General features: G+C 43.2%; 1 protein-coding gene across 3 annotated transcripts in view; it reads left to right on the top strand.

Annotated features, from left to right (window-relative positions):
* The window catches only part of ate1 (arginyltransferase 1), a 185,337-nt gene extending 163,823 nt beyond the window's left edge, over positions 1–21,514 (top strand). For 2 of the 3 annotated variants that reach the window (XM_020481341.2, XM_020481340.2), the window contains exon 12: positions 20,754–21,514. In XM_020481341.2, the coding sequence (XP_020336930.1) occupies positions 20,754–20,932 (179 nt within the window). In that variant the 3' untranslated portion in view covers positions 20,933–21,514. The remainder of the gene's footprint in view (positions 1–20,753) is intronic. The other variant, XM_031823250.1, reaches the window with a different exon arrangement.
* Positions 21,515–22,903: the final 1,389 nt, after the last annotated feature.

Here is a 22,903-nt window from a genome sequence, read left to right as displayed (position 1 = left end):
AGAACTTGTGGTCAATCCTCAAGATGTGTGTGGACTAACAAAAACCAACAAATTCTGAACAACTCCAAGCATGGATTATGCAAGAATGGGCTGCCATCAGTCAGGATGTGGCCCAGAAGTTAATTGACAGCATGCCAGGGCGGATTGCAGAGGTCTTGAAAAAGAAGGGTCAACACTGCAAATATTGACTTTTTGCATCAACTTCATGTAATTGTCATTAAAAGCCTTTGACACGTATGAAAGGCTTGTAATTATACTTCAGTATTCCATAGTAACATCTGACAAAAATATCTAAAGACACTGAAGCAGCAAACTTTGGAAATTAATATTTGTGTCATTCTCAAAACTTTTCCATTCACCTACTCTCTGTCTCAGACACGGCGGTTGTAACCAAAAATTTCACATTTTAACAAAGGACAGATTTTCACCGGTCTAATGTCCATTGCTCATGTTTCTTGGCCCAAGCAAGTCTCTTATTGGTGTCCTCTAGTCATGGTTTCTTTTCAGCAATTCAGCAGTTTCATCATAGCGCTTGATGGTTTGTGCGGCGACTACACTTGAAGAAACTTTTAAAGTTCTTGATGTTCCGGATTGACTGACCTTCATGTCTTAAAGCAATGATGGACTGTCGTTTCTCTTTGCTTATTTGAGCTGTTCTTGCCATAATATGGACTTGGTCTTTTACCAAATAGGGCTATCTTCTGTATACCACCCCTACCTTGCCACAACGCAACTGATTGGCTCAAACGCATTATGGAAAGAAATTCCACAAATGAACTTTTAACAAGGCACACCTGTTAATTGAAATGCATTCCAGGTGACTAACTCATGAAGCTGGTTGAGAGAATGCAAAGAGTGTGCAAAGCTGTCATCACGGCAAAGGGTAGCTACTTTAAAGAATCTTAAAATTAAAATCGATATTATATTTTTATGAATATCGCTGGCAACAGAATAAACAAAACAGTAGAAAAGAGCTGAATTTCTTATTTCTTTATTCCTCAGCTAGTAATATGGGCTCCCGAGTGGCGCAGCGGTCTAAGGGACTGCATCTCATTGCTAGAGGTGTCACTGCAGACCCTGGCTCGATTCCAGGCTTTATCACAACTTACCGTGATTGGGAGTCCCATAGGGCGGCACACAATTGGTCCAGCGTCGTCCAGGTTACGGTTTTGCCGGTGTAGGCCGTCATTGTAAATTTTAATTTGTTTTTAACTGACTTACCTAGTTAAATAAAGGTTAAATAAAACAATATTGCGAATATTACACTAATTGGAGACAATTACACTCACTGGAGTATCTGACATAGGATTTGAAAAATCACTCATGAATACGTTACCAGTGACTTAGTTTTATTTTGGTCACACTTTGTTTGGGTAGTCGATCTGTAGATGGACTACAGATAGTATGACCATCTGTTGATAAGCAAGGTTTAGGGTTAGTAGATAGTTACTTATAGTCTGTAGAGCATCTACCAATGGACTATCCAAATAAAGTGTTAACATTCATTTTTGCTGACCTTAAAACAAAGGTCCAATGCAGCCACTTTTATCTCAATATCAAATCATTTCTTGGTAAATTGGGTCGCCAATTTGCATGGGAGGGGGTCCCTGGGCAAGAAAATATTTGAAGACACTTGCACCGAATTACACTGAACAAACGTGACCGACTGCCTCGATTTGGTATTATGTAGCAACATTTGAAATTGTTTGTTTTTTTACGTTGGATAAAAGTAGTCTCAGGGCTAGAAAATGGTATATAATATACTACAGTTGAGGAACATTAGGAAAGTAAGCAGCTTGGTTTGCTTTTAAAATTGATAAGCTTGTAACCCCACTTGAAAAAAAGGCCCTTGAATGTTTTGGTACACCTACTGTAGAGCTCTTATTTGTCGACACCCATTCAGCATGCTTCACAGCCTCTTAAACCTTAGTCCCACCCATCTCTTTAAGGAATCACATGTAAGGCCATGTGGCAAACACACACTTTATCAAATCTATGTTTATTTGTCAAATGCACAGCATACAGGTGTAAACGGTACAGTGATAGTACTTGCATAGGAGCAATATCAAAAACAGAAAGTGTCCAGATAAAAAAAAAATATTAATATTTTGTTATTAGATGATACCCAACACACTTAGATGATACCCAACACAAATTGATGGGCCATGTGAAGGAAATGCTATAACCATCCCTCACTGTCTGGGTCCCTATTGTCTAGACATGTACACATGTTCATGAAATACAATCGATGGCCGTAATCACCCCCAGACACACCAGCTAATTTGATGTATCGTGTAATAATCCGGCCGAAGTGGAGTCTTTTTAGATATGTAGCTAGCTAAACAATGAACCAGCATAACCCCAACTCATACTACTACCAATACAAACATTGTCATAGCTGTATGACAGTATGTAACGCCAGTATGTAACTATCTCTTGACATTTTTAGTAGCCTACAGCATAACTCTTATGGACAGATATGACTTGTTTCACCTGTGCACATTACCATTAACCCCTTCATTATAGTGGCGATGAAATGTTCACCAAACGTCACCCCATTCCGTTAAGCAGTTCTTTCATATAAATAGGATAAATCATTTGCAAATTTGTCAACCCGAACTCGAATCACAGAGTCAGATTCATTATGACCTTGAACTCCCATTTGAATACTCAGGAAAGGTGTTGATATAATTAAAACCAGTAGCAGGTAATAAGCTGAGTTTGCTCTAAAACTTAGTGCATATATAAAATTTAGGGTAGGGCTGCTCATCTGAATTTCCTGTCTTTTTTTTGTCTATTGCCAACACAAAACATGTCACTTAAAATGTTTTTGTATTTAATACACAGTAGCTATATGTACTCCCTTGTAGAGCAGTCCAGTGGACTATTTAAGGCTCTGGCCTCACCTTGGGGGCAGAGGATAGCTGCTGGGGGCGGTCTCTGGTTGTCAGGATGAGGAGGCTGGAGGCCCTGTCTTAATGAGGTGTGTGGTGTGCTAATCTATACATTTATGCTGACGTGTTGGAAAACAAGGGCGCACATGGGTTAGTTACATGCCTCCCGCGGAAAGCCTAGGCCTCTCTCTGACCTCAGGCACGTTTTAAACACCCGCATGCACACACATACACACTTTGTCACAATCTCTGTTTGATTGACATAGACATAGGAGAATTGCCCTCTCCACAGGGTAAACGCTTATGCTGCAGCCATACGCCAACACACTCCTCTCTACCTACACACAAATACACGCAGAAACTTCTCTCTCTCCCCACCCAGCCAAGTGTATGTGGTCTTGCTGTGCTTTAACTGGTGCTGTTTATTGAAAGTGTGTGTTTTGGTAGTAAAGCCAGGCGATATGGTGCCAAGTCGCTAGGAGAGACTGAGGCCTTCTATTCTCTTCCATCTTTACAAGTCCCAGTCTGACAGCACCCATAGTAACAGATTCCCTCTGGAATAACACATACACACATTTGCACGCACACGCAAAGAACTACACTCATGTAAGGGATAGTTGATTGGTGCTGTGATTAATGCGATAACGATTATTTTATCAAATCAATTAACTATGTTTAATTATTACGATGATTACATGAATCATATAACAATTAGTTAAGTAGTAATCTGGGGCACCATTGGAAAAGTTTATTTAACGAGTTACTGTTTAAGTACTACCCGGTGGTTCTCAGTCGAGCTTACTAGACTAAAGTACTTAAACAGCTGCAGACTGATGTTCCTGTGTTGTCTTCTTTGAGAGAGAGTTTCAGAGTTTCTAACCATTTCATATCTTTCAGCTCATGCTGTCGGTCACACTGGTCTTTAGTTTTAAACCATTGCTCAGCCGCGTAGTCACCGCTTCACACTGTCTGGTCTCTATAGAGATTTAAATTCCTACCATTTCATCGTGCAGCCACCGCTCCACGTTTTTCTGGTCTTTATTGTCTAACCATTCGTGACGTCCTGCTTACCGTCCGCCTACTTGGTCTAATGTAAATTCTTCAGCGAGTCCTTTTAAACACTTGGGGGAGAAGGTCATTCCCTCCTTTTGTCAAAATGTCTGTGCTCACATGTGCATGGTTACTGACTTACAGTGGCTTGCGAAAGTATTCACCCCCCTTGGCATTTTTCCTATTTTGTTGCCTTACAATCTGGAATTAAAATTGATTTTTGGGGGTTTGTATCATTTGATTTACACAACATGCCTACCACTTTGAAGATGCAAAATATTTTTTATTGTGAAACAAACAATGAATAAGAAAAAAATAATAGTTTGTAGAGAACTGTTAATTGTAGAGAACTTTTTCAGCAATTACAGCTGCAAGTCTATTGGGGTATGTCTATAAGCTTGGCACATCTAGCCACTGGGATTTTTGCCCGTTCTTCAAGGCAAAACTGCTCCAGCTCCTTCAAGTTGGATGGGTTCCGCTGGTGTACAGCAATCTTTAAATCATACTCAATTGGATTGAGGTCTGGGATTTGACTAGGCCATTCCAAGACATTAAAATGTTTCCCTTTAAACCACTCGAGTGTTGCTTTAGCAGTATACTTAGGGTCATTGTCCTGCTTGAAGGTGAACCTCTGTCCCAGTCTCAAACCTGTTCCAGTCTTCCAGAGATTTTTCTCAAGAATTTCCCTGTATTTAGCGCCATCCATCATTCCTTCAATTCTGATCAGTTTCCCAGTCCCTGCCGATGAAAAACATCCCCAAAACATGATGCTGCCACCACCATGCTTCACTGTGGGAATGGTGTTCTCAGTGTGATGAGAGGTTTTGGGTTTATGCCAGACATAGCTTTTTCCTTGATGGCCAAAAAGCTCAATTTTAGTCTCATCTGACCAGAGTACCTTCTTCCACATGTTTGGGAAGTCTTCACCTTTTGGCGAACAACAAACATGTTTGCTTATGTTTTTTCTGGACACTCTTCCGTAAAGCCCACCTCTGTGGAGTGTACGGCTTAAAGTGGTCCTATGGACAGATACGCCAATCTCTGCTGTGGATCTTTGCAGCTCCTTCAGGGTTATCTGTGGTCTCTTTGTTGCCTCTCTGATTAATGCCCTCTTTGCATTGTCCATGAGTTTTTGTGGGCGGCACTTCGTGGCAGGTTTGTTGTGGTGCCATATTTTTTCCATTTTAACGGAATAATAATAATGGATTTATTGGTGCTCCATGGGATGTTCAAAGTTTCTGATATTTTTTTATAACCCAACCCTGATCTGTACTTCTCCACAACTTTGTCCCTGACCTGTTTGGAGAGCTCCTTGGTCTTCATTGTGCCGCTTTCTTGGTGGTGCCCCTTGCTTAGTGGTGTTGCTGACTCTGTGGCCTTTCAGTACAGGTGTGTATATATACTGAGATCATGTGACACTTAGATTGCACACAGGTGGACTTTATTTAATTAATTGTGTGACTTCTGAAGGGAATTGGTTGCATCAGATCTTATTTAGGGGCTTCATAGCAAAGGGGGTGAATACATATGTACGCTCCACTTTTCGTTTGTTTATTTTTTTGAATTTGAAACAAGTTTAAAAAATAAATAATAATAATAACAATTTCACTTCACCATTTTGGACTATTTTGTGTATGTCCATTACATGAAATCCAAATAAAAATCAATTTAAATTACAGGTTGTAATGCAACAAAATAGGAAAACTGCCAAGGGGGATGAATACTTTTGCAAGGCACTGTATCAAAAGACTATATGAAAACCCATTATCTAATTTAGAAGGCTAAAAATCATATTTCATCTTCTCACAAATCGTTTAATTTTTAATCATATAAGAGCCACAACATTTAGATGTAAATCTGATAACTGAGAAATATACACATTCAGAGATACAGTTTATGTTCTACCGTCCTTAGTTCCATTACAAATTAGAAACTTATATGACATGATTGTTTAGAGCCACACGAACCATTCACCACATTTATGTTAGAAATGTCCAAACTTTTGATGTTACAGTACTGCAAATTCTCTCTGTGGTATTTTACGGGATTTTTAACTTCCATTTCTGAAGAGTGGGAGAGGAGTTCCTGCAAGGTATTTACGACCTGGTTGTTAAGTCATAAAACTCATGAGGGGGGGGGGGGCCTGATCTGCCACTTATGATTCTCACCCAAGAGGGCAAGTCATGACATTGATCAAGATCACTGTCTCTCCGCTGACCCAGTCAATCAGTAAACAGAACAAAGATGTTCTAAGATTCAATAAACCACCTTATTATTCAGAAGAGGTAGGACTAACAACCACATTCTACACGATGCGGAAGAAAAGGACAGAAATAAATTGCCTGTTGAATATAGAGCCTCTCCTAGGCAATTAGTACAGGAAGGTGTGCTCGCCACCTCTGCTAGGCAATTAGTGTTAGCTCTTCATGCTCCCCTGGTTTCTCAGCGGCAGCTGTTTATCGGCAGTCGTGTCAGTGACGGTTTGTCGCGAAACTAAGACTCACCGAAACAAAGACTGTTCTGCTGAGTTGTTCGAGGAAGGAAAGCGAGGAAGGCTTCACACCACTCACTTGAGTATCTTACCTAGTTATTTACAGTTGAACTAATTTAGCTATTTTGTTGCTTTGTCAACTGTGTGTGTTTTCTTTACCTGTTTGCACCTCTCCCTGTAGGCTTTACAGACACTCCCCAACCCTTTGTTGCAACCCTTCTAATTTAGTGTAGCCTGCATGCACAACCCATGTAGAATTCCAGGTCTCTGGCAGCGTTTGGAACTGCCGATCTGCAGTCAAGAACGCTGAGTTAATTTCAGCCGATGCTACCCTTCAGTCCCTTGACTTTTTCGCCCTGACGAGCACTGCTTCTCCAGATGCTCTTCATCTGACTGCATCTGGTCGTCGTGGTGGTGGCACAGGTCTACTCATTTCTCCTAAATGGAGATTTTCTCCCTCTCCATCTACTCATTTAAATGCCATACTGTCACTTGTCCGCTCAAGCTTAACATTGTCATCTATCGCCCACCAGGTACCCCTGGAGAATTCCTCAATGAGCTTGACACCGTGATAAGCTCATTTCCTGATGATGGCTCACCGTTCTTCATACTTGGCGACTTCAACTTCCCGACGTCTGCCTTCGATTCATTTCTTTCCAATTCTCTTTCTCCTCCTTCCCTCTTTTGACCTCACCCTTTCCCAATCCCTTCCGACTCACAAGGCAGGCAATATGCTTGACCTCATCTTTACCAAGAGGCTGCTCGCCTACTAATCTCACTGCAACACCCCTCCAGATCACTACTTAGTTTCCTTTTCGGTCTGCCTTTCTCCCAACCCTAACCACTCAGCCCCTATCCAGATGGTCACCCACCGTCACAATCGTCGCCCTTCTCCTCTTCTATCCTATAATCTCTCCCTTCTGCTAAATCAAATCAAATTTATTTATATAGCCCTTCGTACATCAGCTGATATCTCAAAGTGCTGTACAGAAACCCAGCCTAAAACCCCAAACAGCAAGCAATGCAGGTGTAGAAGCACGGTGGCTAGGAAAAACTCCCTAGAAAGGCCAAAACCTAGGAAGAAACCTAGAGAGGAACCAGGCTATGTGGGGTGGCCAGTCCTCTTCTGGCTGTGCCGGGTGGAGATTATAACAGAACATGGCCAAGATGTTCAAATGTTCAGAAATGACCAGCATGGTCAAATAATAATAATCACAGGCAGAACAGTTGAAACTTGAGCAGCAGCACGGCCAGGTGGACTGGGGACAGCAAGGAGTCATCATGTCAGGTAGTCCTGAGGCATGGTCCTAGGGCTCAGGTCCTCCGAGAGAGAGAAAGAAAGAGAGAATTAGATTCACACAGGACACCGGATAGGACAGGAGAAGTACTCCAGATATAACAAACTGACCCTAGCCCCCTGACACATAAACTACTGCAGCATAAATACTGGAGGATTCTCCCTTCTGTCTTATGATTCTGCCTCTTCGACCCTACTCTCCTCCCTTTCCGCATCCTATGACTCTCACTGTCTCCTTTCTTCCAGGCCGGATCGGCCTTCCACTCCTGCTCCGTGGCTGAGTGACTCATTGCGAGCCTACAGAACAGGGTTGTGGGCAGCTGAGTGAAATGGAGGAAAACTAAACTTTTAAAGAACCTTCTCTTCCTCTATCAGCTGCTAAAGCCACTTTCTACCATGCTAAATTTCAAACTTCTGCCTAACCCTAGGAAACACTTTTCCACCTTCTCCCTCCTTAATCATCCACCCCTTCCCTCCTCCCTCTGACGACATCCGCTACTCATTCACTCAGCCGATTGAGTCCACTAGTCTCACTCACACAGAACTACCCTGCGCCTTGACCTCTTTCTCCCCTCTCCAGATGACATGCTGCGACTGGTGGGTCTGGCCACTTCCCTCATCAACTCCTCCCTGACCACTGGCTGCGTCCCCTCTGACTTTAATTTATTTTCTTTCCAAAACACTTGAGCGTGCTGTCTGATCAACTTTCTCGTTATCTTTCTCAGATCGATCTTCTTGACCCTAACCAGTCAGGACGGGTCACTCAACTGAGACTGCATTTCTCTTTTCACGGAGGCTCTCCGCAATGCCAAAGCCGACTCTCCTCTGTTCTCATCCTCCTAGATCTATCTGCTGCCTTTGACACCGTGAACCATCAGATCATCCTCTCCACCCTCTCAGGGCTGGGCGTCTCAGGCTATGCACACTCTTGGATTGCATCCTACCAGGCAGGCCGCGCCTACCGGGTGACGTGGAGAGGATCTGTGTCTGCACCACGTACTCTCTCTACTGGTGTCCCCCAGGGCTGGTTCTTAGGCCTCTTCTCTCTATACATCAAGTCACTCGGCTCCGTCATATCCTCACGTGGCGTCTCCTATCATTGCTATGCGGATGACACTCAACAACCTTTCTCATCCCCCCCTTCTGACACCCATGTGGCGACACGCATCCCTGCGTGCCTGGCAGATATCTTAACTTGGATGTCGGCCAACCACCTCAAGCTACACCTCGACAAGATGGAATTGCTCTTCCTCCCGGGGAAAGCCTATCCACTCAAAGACCTCCATCACGGTTGACAACTCCAGTGTCACCCTCCCAGAGTTCAAAGAACCTTGGCGTGATCCTGGACAACACTGTGTCGTTCTCTACAAACATCACAGCAGTGACTCACTCCTGCAGGTTCATCCTCTACAACATCTGTAGAGTACGACACTACTTCACACAGGAAGTGCCACAGGTTCTAATCCAGGCACTTGTCCTCTCCCGTCTGGCCTACTGCAACTCGCTGTTGGCTGGGCTCGCCGCTTGTGCCATCAAACCCCTTCAACTTATCCAGAATGCAGCAGCACGCCTGGTTTTCAACTTTCCCAAGTTCTCTCATGTCACCCCGCTCCTCCGCACACTCGTCTAGCTGAAGCCCGCATCCACAACAAGACCACGGTGCTTACCTACGGAACAGCAGGAGGAACTGCCCCTCCCTACCTTCAGCTATGCTCAAACCCTACACCCCAATCCGAGTACTCCAATCTGCCACCTCAGGTCTCTTGGCCCTCCCACCCCTAAGGGAGGGCAGCTCCCACTCAGCCAAGTCCAAGCTCTTCTCTGTCCTGGCACCCCAATTGGGGAAACATCTTCCCCCTGAAGCTAGGACAGCAGAGTCCCTGCCCATCTTCCAAAAACATCTGAAACCCTACCTCTTCAAACAGTATCTTAAATAATCCTCCTCCTCACCTCGACCCACCCCCCAAAATATAAATGAAATAAACACAACCTGCACTTGACCCCCACCCCCCTTCTAGGTCTGACTCTACTGACAGCTACATTATTGAGGAACAGTTTACTTTGTGATATGTGGTTGTCCCACATAGCTATCTATTTTAAGATGAACACACTAACTGTAAGTCGCTCTGGATAGGTGTTTCTCAGTGACTCTTAAAGAAAGAACATTTTTCTCTCTCTCATGGGATTAAAGAGTTCCATGAAGAGAACGGAAAGACATTGTCATTGAAGACAGTTTTGTGCTCGAGTCGCTTGTTTATTTAGATAAACGCGACTGAATTGAAACAACTTTTCTTTTCACAATATTATCCATGACCTAGTTGCAGGTTATCTGATCATCAAAGGTTGATTATCCACAAGGTCATGGTTTGATGACTATTTGATTATTTCACCAACTTGTATTGAATTATTCTGGTATTAGTTATTGAAGGTCTGTGTGAGAAATACTTTGTTACACCTTGCTGAGTACTGTATGTGGTTTTGAGAAGGCTGCTGTTGTATTTGAGTGTTATAATGCTGATTGTTTGGGAAACCTTTATTATTTTCATTGAGTGTTATCAGTCTGAAGCTATATCACAGTGAGTGATTGTATATATTGACTATTGAGACACCATACTGTTGCTTTTTTGTTTTGCTGTGTTTACTGTCAAGACTCAACCATACCACTGCTCCTAGTAGATGCAGACTGTTCATGTGAAACATTCTATAATTATAAAATAATAATTAAAGAATCTGGTACACTTCATGTGAATTGATGGAATTACATCAAACAATCCTAAATGTTTATCTGGACTCACCGTGTAGATTGATTTAACAGAGAACATACCATTGTACTCTTACACACACACACACACACACATGATAATCCCCCTCTCTCGCTCTCCATGTCTCTCTCACGTCCTCTTATCAGTCTCTCTGTCTCTGACTGGTTGTCAGAGGTACTTTAGTTGTGTTCATCACAAGTGCCACTAACTAGATCTGGCTCTAACACTAATGCTCTCCTCCTGAGTGGATCATTATATCCTTCTGTTCTGAGAGAGATCACTCCACCTCTTCTTTCCTCTTCTCTCCAAATCCCCTGTTAGAGCTGAGATGAGAGGGATAGAGAGGAAAGATGGAAGTAGTTAGTGAATTAGGCTTAGAGGTGTTTTAATGAGTGAGACATTTGGTTTTAGTCTGAATCTGTGGCACCTCTGCCTTATTGACATCCCTATAGATACATCATGTTGCATTGATCAATGTTGATGAAACCACATGAAACAGACCACACTGGATCCACAAATCAATTCTGTATGCTGCTTTCTTGGCCAGGGCTCACTCGAAAGAGATGCCAATCTCAGTGACTTCCCTGGTTAAATAAAGAATACATGAATAAACACGGTTGTCAAAGCCCTGGAGCCCCTCGTCTCGGTCCTGACCCTCTCACTCCAGAGACACTACCCAATTTACCTCTGACCTGGAAGAAGTTTGCCCTCTCCGCAGACCCATGTCAGTGGACGTCCGGTGGTCCTTACGGACCGAGGGGTCTGGAGGCGCTTACCAGGCAGGAGCCCTGGAGGAGAGAGGGATGGATGTAGGGAATGAGTGAGCGAACGTGGGAAGGAGGACTGGGGATGGATTTGTTTATAAGGGGAGCGGATGTTTGGATTGTCTGACGGAGGAAGGGGGAGAAGGAGAGACCTGGTCTCCTCTCTTGTGACGGCTCTGCTCAGTGTTATTGGCAAGGTTAATTGGGCAGCTAAAAGCCTCAGCCTCTGTCCTCCAGCTCTGTTGGACTGTCTGGATGCGTCCCAAATGGCACCATATTCCCTACAGTGCACTATATAGGTAATAGGGTACCATTTGGGATGCAAACGCTGTTTAATAGTCCCTCTGTTTTTGCTCTCCACTGGGGGGAAATGGCGTGTAGGCTCCATTCTGCTGTTAACTCTGTGATGGACATGCTCAGGAATGTCTGTGTCCCTCCTAACAGAGCTCCATTCTGCTTTTCACTGCCAGATAGCATGATGCTAACAGAGCTCCATTCTGCTTTTCACTGCCAGATAGCATGATGCTAACAGAGCTCTATTCCGCTTTACACTGCCAGATAGCATGATGCTAACAGAGCTCCATTCTGCTTTTCACTGCCAGATAGCATGATGCTAACAGAGCTCTAACCTGTCCCCAAGACCAAAAAAAGAGTGCTCATTTAGGATCACCCCCCCCCCCCCCCACACACACACACACACACACACACACACACACCCACACACAAATTCAGGACTTTATGTCCTGAATACAAAGCGTTATGTTTGGGGCAAACACAACGCATCACTGAATAGCAGTCTTCATATTTTTTATGTATGGTGGTGGCTGTATGCCAAGAGTGTGCAAAGCTGTCTTCAAGGCAATGGGTGGCTACTTTGAAGAATCTAAATATGTTTTGTATTTGGGTGGCTACTTTGAAGAATCTAAATTTGTTTAACACTTATTTTTGGTTACTACATGATGCCATATGTGTAATTTCATAGTTTTGATGTCTTCACTATTATTTTACAATGTAGAAAATAGTAAAAAATTAAGAAAATCCCTTAAATGAGTAGGTGTGTCCAAACTTTTGACTGGTACTGTATGTCAGCTTAAATCTATGTATGGCTGTGTAGCAATGATCAATAACCAACTTGACAGAGCTTGAAAAAATGTGCAAATATTGTACAATCTTGGTGTGCAATGCTCTTAGACTTACACAGTAATCACTGCCAAAGGTGATTCTATCATGTATTGACTCAGGGGTGTGAATACTTATGTTATGGGGAATTGTGTGTAGATGGGTGAAGAAAATACATCTATTTAATCCATTTTGAATTTGGGCTGTAACAGAAAATATGGAAGTCAAGTGTTATGAATACTTGTTTCCTCTTGTGAAGCCACAGGCGTAAATATTCAAGTTGTGAGATATTGCTGATTTTGTTTTTCGTTTCAAAAGATGAAACTGATATGTAATAGATTTCACAAATCAGCATTTTTAGAAGAGATGAAAACAACTGAGTGTTTAAATAAAACATGATGCAAAACTGTGGATTCAATAATATCTCACTCAAAATATACATATCCCCTGTAGTAGAGGAAGAGAGTGAGGGAGAGGGAAAGAAAAAAGTTGGGATCCCAAGGGCATTTTCCAATTCCTCCCTTTTTCTCATTAAACCCACGTGGAAATATTATTTAATAAAATGTTGTGCTGAGCTGTGGAAGAAACAAATCTTGACTAAAGTCAGAAACCATCCAGAGTGGGTCATTATTGGCCACACTGTATTCGTGCATTCGGTTCCCTCTCTACTCCTCGTCTTCTTCTTCTCTGCGCCTTTAATAATGAACATGAAGACTGGATTTGAAGCATTAACTATATCATATTGGTTGACTAAGGTGGTCCCCTCTCTCTTCCTTCTCCTCGTCCTCCTTAGCTCCGCTTCTTTATCATTTTCATCATGGAGTGTGAATGGATCTGAAGCATTGTTAGGGTTCTCTGTCTGGATCACATTGGTACACTAATGCCCTACAAGTGGAGAAGTGGACAGTTTATCAAACGGCTAACTCCAGTCGTCGTTGTGGGAACAGAGCAACGGAATGTAGAAAGTAAAAGTCGAGAGGCAGAAGTGCCGTGATGCATGGTCAAGTCAACACTATATAATAATAGTACTGTCCGTCTGTCTCTCTCCCTCTGTCTCATCTCGTCTCATAACTCTTCAGCTGGAGAGCAGAGGTGGGCTTAGTTGGGTGAATATTTGTATGAGTTCATTTAAAGTTGGAACAATAAGAGAAAACACACAGTCCATACACCACCCTCAGCTGGGTACCACATGTGCCTAGCTCTAGTTTGGAGAGTAACGTAATGAAGAGTGGGCGGGAGCCTTTTTTGTCTATTAATAACAATCATAACTCTCCTCCTGTTTCGCTCATTTGTCACCACGTAGCTGCACTGCCTGTGTGGAATCACCATGTTTATTTTCTCTCTCCTGGCTGACCCTACAGTGCATGGCTGGACGGTCAGTCTACCTCACGTCCTGATAGGGAAACGGCCATTGGTGTTCTACTGATTTGATAGACAGATTTGGGCCCTCAAAGTGTACGTACGGGTTGTACTGTATTGACCTGATTCCTACTAGAGATACAGTAAGTGTGCACAATTCAGACTTTCACGTTCATTGATGTCAAAGGGAGACATGCCACAGGTGTAAAAACAAGTTGGGCTTTTAAGTCAGAGTATGGCCCTTAATGTGTATGTAGAAAGGTAAACCCAGGTGACATGATATTCCCCAATGCCCTGTGCCGCCTCTCTGACTGTTGGCACTATTGTGTACTAGCTGGCATGGCTCTTCACCGCTGGAGAATGGATTGTGCCTCGGTATGTGGACCAGGGGTTACCTACCTCTTCACCCTTTTTTCCACCCAAATCTGCGAGGACCATTTTTAGCACTTCACTGCTCTTCGGGAACTCACTGTCAGCCTTTATGACTGAGCAACTAGTTTCGCAAAGCCGGGCCAGGAGTGAGGCCTTATAAACAACCCAAAGTCAGACCAACACACCTCCATTGCTCTAGGTTAGGGGAATTGGGGCGGGAGCTGATGATGTTGATGATAATACATGGGATTTTAATACTGTACAGCAAGAGTAAAAAAAACAAGAATAACAACAACAACAAAAAATCCAAATTTTATTACGTTACAGCCTTGTTCTAAAATGTATTAAATAATTTTTTCCCCTAATCAATCTACACACACTACTCCATAATGACAAAGCAAAAACAGGTTTGTTGAAGCACCTTTGGCAGTGATTACAGCCTCAAGCCTTTTTTGGTATGAAGCTACATGCTTGGCATACCTGTATTTGGGGAGTTTCTCCAATTTCTTCTCTGCAGATCCTGTCAAGCTCTGTCAGGTTGGATTCGGAGCGTTGCTGTACATCTATTTTCAGGTCTCTCCAATGATGTTTGGGCTCTGGCTGAGACACTCAAGGACATTCAGAGACACTACTGCGTTTTCTTGGCTGTGTGCTTAGGGTTGTTGTCCTGTTGTGGAAGGTGAGTCTTCGCCCCAGTCTGAGGTCCTGAGCACTCTGGAGCAGGTTTTTATCAAGGATCTCGCTGTACTTTGCTCTGTTCATCTTTGCCTCGATCCTGACTAGTCTCCTCGTCCCTTCTACTGAAAACAATCCCCACAGCATGATGCTTCCACCACCATGCTTCACTGTAGGGATGGTGCCAGGTTTCCTCCAGACGTGACGCTTGACATTCAGGCCAAAGAGTTCAATATTGGTTACATCAGACTAGATAATGTTTTTTTATCATGGCCTGAGATTTTAGGTGCCTTTTGACAAACTGGAAGTGGGCTGCCATGTGCCTTTTTACTGAGGATTGGCTTCCATCTGGCCACTCTAAAGGCCTGATTGGTGGACTGCTACATAAATGGTTGTCCTTCTTGAAGATTCTCCCATCTCCACAGGGTTCTTTGTCACCTCCCTGACCAAGGCTCTTCTCTGGGCAGCCAGTTCTAGGATGAGTATTGGTGGTTCCAAACTTCTTCCATTTAAGAATGATGGCCAGTGTGTTCTTGGGGACCTTCAAAGCTGCAGAAATTGTTTGGTACCCTTCCCCAGATCTGTGCCTCGACACAATCCTGTCTCGTAGCTCTACGGACAATTCCTTTGGCCTCATGGCTTGGTTTTTGCTCTGACATGCACTGTGGGACTTCATATATACAGATGTGCCTTTCCAAATCATGTCCAATCAATTGAATTTACCACAGGTGGATTCCAATCAAGTTGTAGAAACATCTCCAGGATGGTGAATGGAAACAGGATGCACCTGAGCTCAAATTTGAGTCTCATAGCAAAGGGTCTGAATACTTTTGTAAACAAGGTATTTGTGTAGATTGAGGATTTTTTTTTTTTACTTAATCTGCTTTTGAACAAGTCTGTAACATCACAAAATGTGGAAAAGGTAAGGGTTTCTGAATACTTCCCGAATGCACTGTAGTTAAGCTAATCAGCTTTTTATTTATTTTTAAATTAACAAGAGCTGAGTAAGGCTGAGCTAAGCTGAGGGGAAATCCAGACGGTACCCGTGGTATTTGAGTCTGTTTTTGAAAGTAGCTATAGAGTCAGAGTTGTGGGTGACTGGGGGGAGAGAGTTTGGAGGCAGGGGTGCTGAATGCAGAGTCTTGTTTTTGGGATGGTTAGTAAGTCAGAGTAGAGACAGCGGGAGGGTGTGTGTGTGTGTGTGTGTGTGTGTGTGTGTGTGTGGAGGATGTCTGAGTGGTATGAGGGGGTAAGGCCATGGAGGGTGAGGAGTAGGATATTATAGGTGACGTGGAATATGACTGGGAGCCAGTGAAGGTGGTGCAGAGTGCAGGTGATGTGTTCTCAGTGTGTGAGGACACTGGCAGTGGCGTACTGGAACCTATCCAGGGCTTTGCTAGACACCCCAAATAGGACTCCATTGCAGTAGTCAAGACATGATGTGACAAAGGCATGTATAAGGTTCTCTACTACCGGATTTTTGAGGGATGGTCGGCGTTATGTATGTGTTTGGTTCCTGGATTCCTTTAACAATTGTCCATGCTCTAACAACCTGTCCATGCCAACAGAGGTATACGAGAACGAATGTGTTGTATGTCTACGTTTATATATGTCTTGTGATTGGATTGAGCCTTACCCTGGGGACTGTTCATAAGGATGTAACAGAACGTTACAGTTCCACTTTAAACAAGTAGGGTAGGGCCTCCCGGGTGGCGCAGTGGTTCTGGGTTTGAGCCCAGGCTCCGCCACCGGAGATTCTGGGTTCGAGCCCAGGCTCTGCCGCAGCCGGCCGTGACTGGGAGACTCATGGGGTGACACACAATTGGCCCAGCGTCATCCGTGTTAGGGAGTGTTTGGCGACAGGGATATCCTTGTCTCATCGCGCACTAGCGACTCCTGTGGCGGGGCGGGAGCAGTGCACGCTGACCAGGTCGCTAGGTGTACGGTGTAGAGGTCGACCGATTTTTAACCGGAATGGCCGATTAATTAGGGCTGATTTCAAGTTTTCATAACAATCGGAAATCTGTATTTTTGGGTGCCGATTTGCCTATTTAAAAATTATTATTTTTATTTAATCTTTTTAACTTGGCAAGTCAGTTAAGAACACATTCTTATTTTCATTGATGGCCTAGAAATGGTGGGTTAACTGCTTCGTTCAGGGGCAGAAAGACAGATTTTCACCTTGTCAGCTCGGGGGATCCAATCTTGCAACCTTACAGTTAACTAGTCCAACGCAATAACGACCTGCCTCTCTCCCGTTGCACTCCACAAGGATACTGCCTGTTACGCAAATGCAGTAAGCCATGGTAAGTTGCTAGCTAGCATTAAACTTATCTTGTAAAAAACAATCAGTCATAATCACTAGTTAACTACACATGGTTCATGATATTACTAGATATTATCTAGCGTGTCCTGCGTTGCATATAATCTGACTCAGCATACAAGTATCTGACTGAGCGGTGGTAGGTAGAAGCAGGCGCGTAAACATTCATTCAAACAGCACTCTCGTGCGTTTTGCCAACGTCTCTTCGTTGTGCATCAAGCATTGCGCTGTTTATGACTTCAAGCCTATCAACTCCCGAGATGAGGCTGGTGTAACCGAAGTGAAATGGCTGGCTAATAGCGTTTCAAACTTCTTTCGCTCTAAGCCTTGGGGTGGTTGTTTTCCTTGCTCTGCATGGGTAACCCTGCTTTGATGTGGTGGCTGTTGTCGTTGTGTAGCTGGTTCGAGTCCAGGGAGGAGCGAGGAGAGGGACGGAAGCTATACTGTTACACTGGCAATACTAAAGTGACTATAAGAACATCCAATAGTCAACGGTTAATTATATACAAATGGTATAGAGGGAAATAGTCCTATAGTTCCTATAATAACTACAACCTAAAACTTCTTACCTGGGAATATTGAACATATGAATAACATATGTTCTCATGTTCTGAGCAAGGAACTGAAACTTTAGCTTTCTTACAAAGCACATATTGCACTTTTACTTTCTTAGGATTGGATTGGATTGTCTGTCAGGTATAGCGTTTAATAGCGGGAACCGGGTTACCGAGATTTGCTGCGACAACCAACTCCTGTTTCCCGTGAGAAATAACTGCGAGAAACCAGTCAATGATCAGCATTATCAGCATTACGTGAAATTGAACTGTTAAATTATATCCAATGCCTTCTCTGCTCTATCTGCATGATCAATCAACACTCAGGGTGGGCGGCATCTCAGTATGGTGCACAGTTCACAATGCATGCATCATCTCATCAGCTGGTAACTTTTTTCCTTCTGACAGGTATAGCCTATGCTACAGTAATATTATGCCTAATACATCTGAATGATAGACTAATATAAATGTGTGTCTAATTTACACATTTCCATCTGGCTTTCGGGGGTTACCTTATTTTTTCATTGTGAAGATCATAAACAGTATCACTCGAATATTGTTACTTTAAATCAGTGTGCACACAAGCACTCTGTCTTTCTCCCTCTCTATCAATTGCATTCAAATTGCATTTAAAAATATAAATGCAACATGCAACAATTTCAATAAATTTACTGAGTTACAGTTCATATCAGGAAATGTCAATTGAAATAGATTAATTAGGCCCTAATCTATGGATTTCAAATGACTGGGAATACAAATATGCATCTGTTGGTCACAGGTACTCTACCTTAAAATAAAAGGTAGGGGCGTGGATCAGAAAACCAGTTAGTATCTTGTGTTACCACCATTTGCCTCATGCAGTGTGATACATCTTCTTCAGGCTGTTGATTGTGGCCTGTGGAATGTTGTCCCACTCTTTTAATGGCTCGAACTAGAACAAACGTTTATTTATTTTATTTTACCTTTATTTAACTAGGCAAGTCAGTTAATTAAGAACAAATTCTTATTTTCAATGACGGCCTAGGAACAGTGGGTTAACTGCCTGTTAACCCACTATTAACTGCTAGTCCAACGCTCTAACCACTAGGCTACCCTGCTGCCCCACAAACTGTCGCACACATCAATCCAGAGCATCCCAAACATGCTCAATTTGTGACATGTCTGGTGAGTATGCAGGCCATGGAAGAACTGGGACATTTTCAGCCTCCAGTAATTGTGTGCAGATCTTTGTGACATGGGGTCGAGCATTATCATGCTAAAACATGGGGTAGTGGCTGTAGATGAATGGCACGACGATGGTCCTCAGTATCTTTTCACGGTATCTCTGCATTCAAATTGCCATTATTCCTGCCCATATTCATAACCCCACCGCCACCATGGGGCAATCTGTTCGCACCATTGACATCAGCCAACCGCTGGCCAACACAACGCCATACACGTTGATTAATCCGCGAAGAGCACGGTTCTCCAGCGTGCCAGTGGTCATCGAATGTGAAACATTTGCCCACTGAAGTCGGTTACGATCCCGAACTAAAGTCCGGTCAAGACCCTGGTGAGGACAAAGATCATGCAGATGAACCTCCCTGAGATGGTTTCTGACAGTTTGTGCAGAAAGTCTTTGGTTGTGCAAATCCACAGTTTCATCAGCTGTCTGGGTGGCTGGTCTCAGACAGTCCCGCAGGTGAAGAATCCGCATATGGCGGTCCTGGGCTGGCGTGGTTGCATGTGGTGTGAGGTTGTGTTGCTGGTTGAACGTACTGCCAAATTCTCTAAAATTGATGTTGGGGGTGTTTTTTTGAAGAGAAGTTAACATTCAGTTGTCTGGCAACCGCTCTGGTGGACATTCTTGCAGTCAGCATGCCAATTGCATGCGCCCTCAAAACTTCAGACATCTTTGGCATTGTGGTGTGTGACAAAATGGCACACTTAGTGGCCTTTCATTGTCCCCAGCACAAGGAACACCTGAAATAAGCTTGTTATGCTTATGGACAATTTCTGGGATCTTTTATTTCAGCTGAAACATGGGACTGACACTTTACGTGTTGAGTTTATATATTTTTGTTCAGTTTAGATAATCCTGTTCAAGATTGTTGGACAGTTCACTGTTTTCTTGCGCATTTACGCACCTGCTCTGCGCTGGCCCCTCTCCTCCTTAGCTCCTGCTAGGCTAGAATAGCTTGTTGGAAATTTGAGCGTTTCTTATACTAATAGACTATTCGAGGAGGGATGCAAGTTTGCTCTTGTTTGTTGAACGTTAAATGAAGCAGCCAAAAGAGTTTGAAAGAAGAGAGAACGTGCGATGGCGAAAGGCTAAAGCAAGTAAGCTATTTATTCAGACCCATGAACATTCAATCCTCGTGAAGAGAAGCCATCTGCATCTTTTTCTAGTCCTATATTATTCAAGCATGTAATTACAATGAAGATAAGGACACGGAAACATATTTCATTTAACGGTTGAGAGCGAAGAAGGAATAAAGGAACAATAGATGGAAGAGTAGGTAATACGCACAACATGGTTATTCCAGTCCATATAATACAGTATAATACAATACAGTAGGCCTACAGTAATAGTCCACACTCAAAAAGGTTACTGAAGCTTGTTTAATTTATTTTTCCCGAAGAGCATAGGCTACATCTATGGGCTTTTATGTTTTTCTGTTGTGCGGTATAGCTGTTATATGTAGCCTATTAGATGATGGGGGGGGGGGGGTTCTGGTGGTGTGGAACCAAATCTGATGGTTGTCTGACTCTGCTGTATATAATTTGAGCTTTAGAATGGTTATATAATTTGAGCTTTAGAATGGTTGTCTGACTCTGCTGTATATAATTTGAGCTTTAGAATGGCACACGATTCTGTCCGATGGTTTTATATGCTTTAGAATGACACGTCCGGTTTTGTCTGGAAATACCAGGGAGGAAAGTGATAGATTTATTCTCTGGATGAAACAATTGTAAAACACCAGGAAAATATTCAACCTGTAGTCAGATAGAATATGGAATCAATCATCTCGGCTCAATTCAGTCTATTTCTATCTGCAATGTTCAGAACGTTTCACATCACTGAATGCACCACTTGTCTGTCTTCCTGTCCAGGTGACACACATGTACTGAAGGACCTGGGTCGTGCTCTGGTGCTGTACAGACGGACGGTCATGCCCTACGCCGCCTACACCCGCAAACGCAAGTGCTCCAACGACGAGATGGAGGTGGCGCAGTACGCTGGCCTGGTGGGCCAGGTCTGTGCTGAGAGGATCCTGCTATACCGGGCGTAACCCACTGGGGGCGCCACCGCTACCCTGCACCTTGATCCGCTCATGTGTCTCTGTCTGTCCCGCTGTCTTTGTAAGTGCTTTCCACTGCTTCACTCTACAATAGCCTCACCAAGTTTAGCTCTATTACACATAGGCCGAACCAACACATTCAAGTATGTACCTGCTTTCAGAAAGAATTCACACCCCTTGTGTTACAGCCTGTATTTTAAATGGATTAAATTGAGATTGTGTCACTGGCCTAAACATAATACCCCAGAATGGAATTATGTTTTTAGAAATGTTTACAAATTAATTAAAAATGAAAGCTGAAATGTCTTAAGTATTCAACCCCTTTGTTATAGCAAGCCTAAATAAGTTTAGAAGTAGAAATGTTTAGAAGTAGAAATGTGCAAGTCACATACTAATTTGCATAGACTCTGTGTGCAATAATAGTGTTTAACACTAGAACCGCTGGGCCTGGAGGGACCAATTTTCAAGCTAATGAGCAGTCATTCTGACTGCAACATTCTAACAGTATAATTAATACATTTCATATACAGTACGCTATCGCAAAAATAATAATTTTGGTTGCCTTTAAGAAGGCTTTGGGTAAAAAAAACACAATAGCATTTTGATTCGTTTGTTACTGTAGGACAGTCAAGATCACTTTCGCAGCCAAAAAGCAAGCGGCGATCTACTGCTCAGAATTTTTTTTAAACATAATTTAAGACATGAACCTAATAAAAACAGTTGTGTAGGAATGAAGTCTGTGCAGTAGGTCTAGTACATTATCACAGCATATTGGCTATATGCCTGGCCTGCCAATATTGTTCTTCTCAAACCATATTATATTTCAAAACTCAAGCTTTGGTAACAAAATAAATCAGTTGGCAAGGCACATCTGAGCATGAATTTAAATATATTTTTCAAATAATTGGCTTTTTTATTGTACCAAAAGTATGTGGACACCTGCTCGTCGACCAGCTCATTCCAAAATAATGGGGATTAATATGAAGTTGGTCCCCACTTTGCAGCTATAACAGCCTCCAATATTCAGGGAAGGCCTTCCACTAGATGTTGGAACATTGCTGTGAGGACTTTCTTCCATTCAGCCACAAGAGAATTAGTGAGGTCGGCACTGATGTTGGGTGGTTAGGACTGGCTCTCAGTCAGCGTTCCAATTCATCCCAAAGGTGTTCGATGGGGTTGAGGTCAGGGCTCTGTGCAGGCCAGTCAAGTTCTTCCACACCGATCTCGACAAACCATTTCTGTATGGACCTTGCTTTGTGCATGGGGGCATTGTCATTCTGAAACAGGACCTGGCCTACCCCAAACTGTTGCCACAAAGTTGCCAGCACAGAATCGTTGAGAATGTCATTGTATGCTGTAGCGTTAAGATTTTTCTTCACTGGACCTAGGCGGACCATGAAAAACATTATTCCTCCACCAAACTTTAGTTGGCACTATGGATTTAGCCAGATATTGTTCTCCTGGCATACACAAAAATCCAGATTAATTTGTCAGACTGCCAGATGGTGAAGCGTGATTCATCACTCCAGAGAACGCGTTTCCACTGCTCCAGAGTCCAATAGCAGCGAGTTGTACCACTTCAGCCGACGCTTGTTATTGCGCATGGTGATCTTAGGCTTGTGTGGAAACCGTTCTTGTGCTGACGTTGCTTCCAGAGGCAGTTTGGAACTCAGTAGTGAGTGTTGCAACCGAGGACAGGCGATTTTTATGTGCCTCAACACTCGGCGGTCCCGTTCTGTGAGCTTGTGTGGCCTACCATTTCACGGCTGAGCCTTTGTTGCTCCTAGATGTTTCCACTTCACAATAACAGCATTTACAGTTGACTAGGGACAGAAATTTGATTAACTGACTTGTTGGAAAGGTGACATCCTATGACGGTGCCAGGTTGAAAGTCACTGAGCTCTTTAGTAAGGCCATTTTACTGTCAATGTTTATTTATGGAGAGCTGTGCGCTCGATTTTA

Source organism: Oncorhynchus kisutch, linkage group LG4, assembly GCF_002021735.2.
Source record: "Oncorhynchus kisutch isolate 150728-3 linkage group LG4, Okis_V2, whole genome shotgun sequence".
Classification (NCBI taxonomy): Eukaryota; Metazoa; Chordata; class Actinopteri; order Salmoniformes; family Salmonidae; genus Oncorhynchus; species Oncorhynchus kisutch.
The sequence above is the reverse complement of the archived record's forward strand: the minus strand, read 5'-3'. Positions and strand labels throughout refer to the sequence as shown.